The sequence below is a fragment of the Palaemon carinicauda genome, chromosome 38 (assembly GCF_036898095.1).
Source record: "Palaemon carinicauda isolate YSFRI2023 chromosome 38, ASM3689809v2, whole genome shotgun sequence".
Taxonomy (NCBI): domain Eukaryota; kingdom Metazoa; phylum Arthropoda; class Malacostraca; order Decapoda; family Palaemonidae; genus Palaemon; species Palaemon carinicauda.
In genome coordinates, this window is record NC_090762.1 from 3681773 (window position 1) to 3689272 (window position 7500).

Sequence of the window (7500 nt, forward strand, 5' to 3'; positions counted from 1 at the left end):
TGTGTGTGTATAAATATATATATATATATATATATATGTATATATATATATATATATATAGAGAGAGAGAGAGAGAGAGAGAGAGAGAGAGAGAGAGAGAGAGAGAGAGAGAGAGAGAGAGAGAGAGAGAGAGAGAGAGTGTGTGTGTTTTTGTGCATAAAAAATGTTTATCTTTGTATGGAAATGAATTCAATAACAATGTAAAATTATAACTGTCCCCTTATATAAACAGTTAATATTAAATTATTATTGTCAAATGATAAGTAAAAGCATATTTACAAAAGTCAAAATAGTTTAGCCTATTTCTATATTTTGTAATTTACTTCTAATGATATACGAATGAACGATTTACTTAGTTCCTGCATTTTTCACCATTGCATTGTATGCAAATAATGCAAGTGCAATAAATCAAGAGAAAAGAGGTAATCACCTTAAAGATTCCTTCAGCACAGCTTTCATATAGGTCATCTGATCAAGATGCCTGGAAGTCAGTGGGCCTTCGTGATCTCCAACTACCTTGTCTATTTCCTCCTGGAGTTTGGCCTGGCACTCTGGGTTCCTTGCCAGAAGGTATAATGTGAAGCCCAGTGTATGGGAAGTCTGGAATGACATCGAAATAAATCTTAATGATATACAAAACATCAGCAATTGTCAAGTAACAACAACAAAAAATACACCGTTTCTAGGCCACTGTAGGACAAAGGCCTCAAAAATGTCCTAATTCATGTACGGGGCTTGGCTATTTTCATCACCACGCTGGCAGCGCAGGTGGGTGATGATGGGAGACTTTAGTCTGATCGCTCACAGCAAACCAACCTAATATGGATTGCCATGACTAGTACACCTTTGGTGATCATGGCAATACACCACGTTAAGGTATCCCCACTAAGAAACGGTCTAGGAAATACCGTGTTAACTCTAAAAATCTAAGAAATCAAGCTGAAAATACATTTTTTGTCTGGGATAAGAACACTTCAGAAATTTTTTTAAATTACATATACATTGAGGGTTTAATGTATTGAACATAAGCAAATGTAGTTATTTCCTTCTAAGTAACATGAATTTTATGTATTATAGTGCATGACTTAATAAGTGTTAAGCATGCCCTTTATATTGATTGAAATAAAAGAAAACTAATATAGTTTAGTATCTCGAGACCTATTATTCTGATAAAAAGTAGGCAAAGATTACAAGACTTCACCTGAAGCTCATTCCTAGGTAGTATATACTTCATTATTATTATTAATTGCTAAGCTATAACCCTAGTTGGAAAAGCAGAATGCTATAAGCCCAGGGGCTCCAACAGGGAAAATAGCCCAGTGAGAAAAGGAAACAAGGAAAAAGTAAATATTTTAAGAATAATAATATAATAAATATCGCTGATGTAAACTATAAAAACTTTAACAAAACCTGAGGAAGAGAAATTAGATAGCATAGTGTGCCCGAGTGTACCCTAAAGCAAGAGAACTCTAACCCGAGATAGTGTAAGACCATGGTACAGAGGCTATGGCACTACCCAAGACTAGTATATAGTAATAGTAATAGTATATACTTCATGATACTGAAAATAATATCCACGATACTCTTTGATCAAATTTACCGTATCTATTCCAGCGAAGAGCATATCCAGTATAAGTGTGACGACGTCCTTCCTGCTCAGTCCTGGAGTCAACAACAATGTCTCCATCAAAGTCAGCTCTTCTTCTTCTTCTCCCCCAGGTTGGGACTTCTTGGCCAGAAGCTGAGCCTCGGTTTCTCTGATGTTCTCATCTGCTACCCTGCAGGTATTGCGTCCTTTAGCAATGCTATTTCTTGGAGATTGAACGAGTATCGTTTTGCCCTATATTTTCTATAACTCGGCCTATTCCTCCCAACAACTATGATAAATAAGAATGACTCTGACGTCAAGAAAGGATTAGAGAATATGAAAATGATGAGATCAATATCAATTATTCTTCTTCATTCACATTCCCCATCAAAATTAATTATTTTTCCATTTCTTGGAGATTGAACGAGTATTATTTTACCCTAGATAATCTACAGCTCAGCATATTCCTTCAAACAACTATGATAAATAAGAATGACTCTGACGTCAAGAAAGGATTAGAGAATAGGAAAATGATGAGATCAATGTCAATTATTCTTCTTCATTCACATTCCCCATCAAAATTAATTGTTTTTCCATTTCTTGGAGATTGAACGAGTATTATTTTACCCTAGATAATCTACAGCTCAGCATATTCCTTCAAACAACTATAATGAATAAGAATGACTCTGACGTCAAGAAAGAATTAGAGAATATGAAAATGATGAGATCAATATCAGCTATTCTTTTTCATTCATATTCCCCATCAAAATCGTTTTTCTTACTTCAGGAACTTATCATGGCTATTCTTCAATTTCCTATAAGATGCCGTTGGGAATAGCCTCCAAAACTGACCCCCAAATTCGGTCTTATTCAGGGCGTCCATCATGTTGTTGGCTTCCCTGATGAGTATCATGGGTTCTGAGTCCTTCGGCAAGTTAGGGGCTATGCAGCCTAAACGGCGGTTTAGGGCAACTAAACTCACAGCTGAAAGGAGATGATAATTTATAGGAGGAACATCCTATAGTTAGGTCTGTGATCATAGCCAGATAGGGGAAGAACTTACTTTAGATGCCACAAAACAGGATAAGAATTTTACCCCCACCATAAGGTTAAATTTCGAGCACATTTTGCTAAATAATTTTTTAAAATTGCTCTAACAAGCTTTATTTTTGTCCTAGAAAGGTCAGGTTGGTCTCATTCTTTTGGAAAATGCCCGAAGTTTCTCGTAAAATTATCAAAAAAATGTAAAAATATGTAATTAACAGTGTTTTGCAAGAACGTACCGGTACGTCCTTTGGGGGTGAAAAGGTTAAGTCTCAGTTGTTCATATTTTCAAAAGGTATTGCTTTTGAATTCTAGCCTCACCCAGTTTCTAAGTTCCTTTGGCTTACATCTTTTACTAAAAAAATAAAAAAAAAAATTAAAATATCCTTCAAATGGCAAAGAATTAAATTTATTTTATCAGCAAAATAAAACTTTCTAATATTGAAAATATAGAAACGTCACTGAAAATTTCTATTTGAAAATTCTCTAAATTTGAAAATCATTTAAATTTAAAAATTCTCTATTTTTCATCGGTGGTTCAATAATTAATATTTAGTTAAAAAGGAAAGAAGTTGTTTCTAATATTTACAAAATATCATGGAAAGTTTACAATGAAGCGTATTTGAAAAAAGAAAAAAAACTATCAGACTTATTTCTAAAAGATAAGTCTAGCATAAAAAATCAGTAAAATATAGTTCAGAGAGTCAGGAACTTGCACGCATCTACAAAAGGAAAATGAAAAAAAAAATCTGCCCTAACACAAATCAGAATGAAAATATGAATATACCATCGAGGTAATGAAAAGTTTTAACGAATCAGAGAGGTTAAGCAAGATGTCATTTTACATCTGAATATTTTACTGAATATATATACTCAAGTGTCCAATTATTCTTCTAAATTTAGCAGTAATCAGAGATAGAATAATCACTTGAAATGTATAGTTTTTGTGTTACCATGGCTGTTATGGGCTTTATATATATATATATATATATATATATATATATATATATATATATATATATATATATATATATATATATATATATATATATATATATATATATATATATATGTATATATATATGTATTCAAATAAGCCATATATATTTTTGATACATTAATGTCTGGATTCTCTTAACGACCTCGGGATCAGAGCCCCAGGCGATCACAAGCTCTTGTCTTTGTGAGATTTCGCCTGGAGCTCTGATCCCGAGGTCGTTAAGAGAATCCAGACATTAATGTATTAAAAATATATATGGCTTATTTGAATATGAAAAACACGTCTAAATGTGCAAAATTTATCATATATATATATATATATATATATATATATATATATATATATATATATATATATATATATATATATGTGTGTGTGTGTGTGTGTGTGTGTGTGTGTTCATGTGTTTCCGTTATGTATCTATTCATCACATAAACTTTGCAAAAACTTACATTCTAGAGCCCATTTATATAACTCCATTATGAAATCACTAGGCATTTCCCCATGTTCCTTTTGAAGTTCCGCAATTCTGTGGGAAACCAATATAAAATTAGTTTTCTCATAGACAGCATTTCTTATAGCATAAGTTTTCTTTACTGCCCTTACAAATTCTTATAATTTCTATAAGCTATTTTAACTAGTAGTGGATGACTTGAATAGAAAAGAGAAGTTAATGACAAGATATGAACTCCAGGGGATAGAACTGCTTCAATGACATATGAAGAAACTTCATCATCCATAAGAGCATTGATCTTTAAGGAATTCTTGTTTCTAGATTATTGTCTACCGTGTCCGTTAGTTCTGTTCTAAGTCTCCCTGTTAGACTCCCCAACGAAATTTTCTATACATGACTCAACCACCTCCAAAGACTATTAAAAAAAAAAAAGAAAAAAAAAAGAAAGAAAAAAAAAAACTTCATTTTAACAGGTTCTACCTGATTTCTTTCCGTTGCATTCAACATCTACATTTTAATGTGTGTTTTCATTTTTTGTTTCTCTAGATCCTTGCAATCTCTTCCAAGCGTTATGTAGAATTCCTGTTTCCATGTCTTACAATTACCTCTAAAAATCATACAAATCTACTATATATGTTTTACACCAGATCCTCTGACTTACAAGTCACATTTCTCCTATCCATTTCCTATTTCTCCTATCCATTTCCCATTTCTCCTATCTATTTCCCCTATCTCCTATCCATTTCCCCTTTCCCCTATCCATTTCCCATTTCTCCTATCCATTTCCCCTATCTCCTATCCATTTCCTATTTCTCCTATCCATTTCCCCTATCTCCTATCCATTTCCCCTTTTCCCTATCCATTTCCCATTTCTCCTATCCATTTCCCATTTCTCCTATCCATTTCCCCTATCTCCTATCTATTTCTCCTTTCCCCTATCCATTTCCCATTTCTCCTATCCATTTCCCATTTCTCCTATCCATTTCCCTTATCTCCTATCTATTTCCCCTTTCCTCTGTCCATTTCCCATTTCTCCTATCCATTTCCCCTATCTCCTATCTATTTCTCCTTTCCCCTATCCATTTCCCATTTCTCCTATCCATTTCCCATTTCTCCTATCCATTTCCCCTATCTCCTATCTATTTCCCCTTTCCTCTGTCCATTTCCCATTTCTCCTATCTATTTTCCCTATCTCTCATCCATTTCCCCTTATCCTCTATCCATTTCCCATTTCTCCTATCCATTTCCCCTATCTCCTACCTATTTCCCCTTTCCCCTATCCATTTCCCATTTCTCCTATCCATTTCCCATTTCTCCTATCCATGTCCCCTATCTCCTATCCATTTCCACTTTCCCCTATCCATTTCCCATTTCTCCTATCCATTACCCAGGCTAACAATCACTTTAAAAAAATTATGTTACAACATAATGTGATAAATAGATTTGCTTATTTTGATTTTCTTTGATTTCACCTATGAAATTTACATGCAAATATGAAAAAGAATGTTTTATATATATATATATATATATATATATATATATATATATATATATATATATATATATATATATATATATATATATATATATATATATATATATATATTTGTTCTTGTCTGTATTGTCCATTTTATTTTGGGATGTAAAATAATCAAATTAATAATCAACACGATATAAAATGCAAAATGAAGAACAAAACGTTCTTCATTCTATCTCCAAGAGAGACAATGAATAGTCAACACGATATAAAATGCAAAATGAAGAACAAAACCTCCTTTATTCTATCTCCAAGAGAGACAATGAATAGTCAACACGATATAAAATGCAAAATGAAGAACGCAACGTTCTTCATTCTATCTCCAAGACAGACAATGAATAGTCAACACGATATAAAATGCAAAATGAAGAACAAAACGTTCTTCATTCTATCTCCAAGAGAGACAATGAATAGTCAACACGATATAAAATGCATAATGAAGAACAAAACGTTTTTCATTCTATCTCCAAGAGAGACAATGAATAGTCAACACGATATAAAATGCAAAATGAAGAACAAAACGTTCTTCATTCTATCTCCAAGAGAGACAATGAATAGTCAACACGATATAAAATGCAAAATGAAGAACAAAACGTTCTTCATTCTATCTCCAAGAGAGACAATGAATAGTCAACACGATATAAAATGCAAAATGAAGAACAAAACGTTCTTCATTCTATCTCCAAGAGAGACAATGAATAGTCAACACGATATAAAATGCAAAATGAAGAACAAAACGTTCTTCATTCTATCTCCAAGAGAGACAATGAATAATCAACACGATATAAAATGCAAAATGAAGAACAAAACGTTCTTCATTCTATCTCCAAGAGAGACAATGAATAATCAACACGATATAAAATGCAAAATGAAGAACAAAACCTCCTTTATTCTATCTCCAAGAGAGACAATGAATAGTCAACACGATATAAAATGCATAATGAAGAACAAAACGTTTTTCATTCTATCTCCAAGAGAGACAATGAATAATCAACACGATATAAAATGCAAAATGAAGAACAAAACGTTCTTCATTCTATCTCCAAGAGAGACAATGAATAGTCAACACGATATAAAATGCAAAATGAAGAACAAAACCTCCTTTATTCTATCTCCAAGAGAGACAATGAATAGTCAACACGATATAAAATGCAAAATGAAGAACAAAATGTTCTTTATTATAACTCCAAGAGAGACAATGAATAGTCAACACGATATAAAATTGCAAAATGAAAAACGCAACGTTCTTCATTCTATCTCCAAGAGAGACAATGAATAGTCAACATGATATAAAATGCAAAATGAAGAACAAAACCTCCTTTATTCTATCTCCAAGAGAGACAATGAATAGTCAACACGATATAAAATGCAAAATGAAGAACGCAACGTTCTTCATTCTATCTCCAAGAGAGACAATGAATAGTCAACACGATATAAAATGCAAAATGAAGAACAAAACCTCCTTTATTCTATCTCCAAGACAGACAATGAATGACCATCCTATAGTGATAAGTTCATGCATATCTCAAGTTACGTCTTAGTTCATGACATCTCTCGAGTTACGTCTTACCTTTCCATGAAGTCCAGTGTGACTTGATCCATCCCAGCCATGTAAGCAGTGACGTTTTTCTTCTTCATCATCGGGATTTGAACGCGTTTTCGAACACGTCCCCATTCCTCGTGATTACTGAAAAGGTCAAGATCTACACCCAGTGTTGCCACATGTACAGATTAATCTTAAATATACAGGTTTTTCAGCATGATTAAGATTTTTAGGTTTTTCTTATAAAAAAAGCAAAATGTACAGATTTTTAGGAGACCTTAAAAAAAATCCAAATTTCAATTCTTTTGACATTAATAAACAGGAAATCTCCTTT

At 32.8% G+C, this 7500-nt stretch overlaps 1 protein-coding gene across 1 annotated transcript in view; it reads right to left on the bottom strand.

Annotated features, from left to right (window-relative positions):
• Positions 1–7500, bottom strand: part of LOC137630379 (probable cytochrome P450 49a1) — a 19604-nt gene that overhangs the window by 4434 nt on the left and 7670 nt on the right. Inside the window, exons 4-8 of the mRNA XM_068361821.1 lie at positions 7194–7310; positions 4085–4161; positions 2371–2572; positions 1601–1778; positions 431–600 (exon numbers count right to left, since the gene is read on the bottom strand). Of these exons, the coding sequence (XP_068217922.1) occupies positions 431–600; positions 1601–1778; positions 2371–2572; positions 4085–4161; positions 7194–7310 (744 nt within the window). The remainder of the gene's footprint in view (positions 1–430; positions 601–1600; positions 1779–2370; positions 2573–4084; positions 4162–7193; positions 7311–7500) is intronic.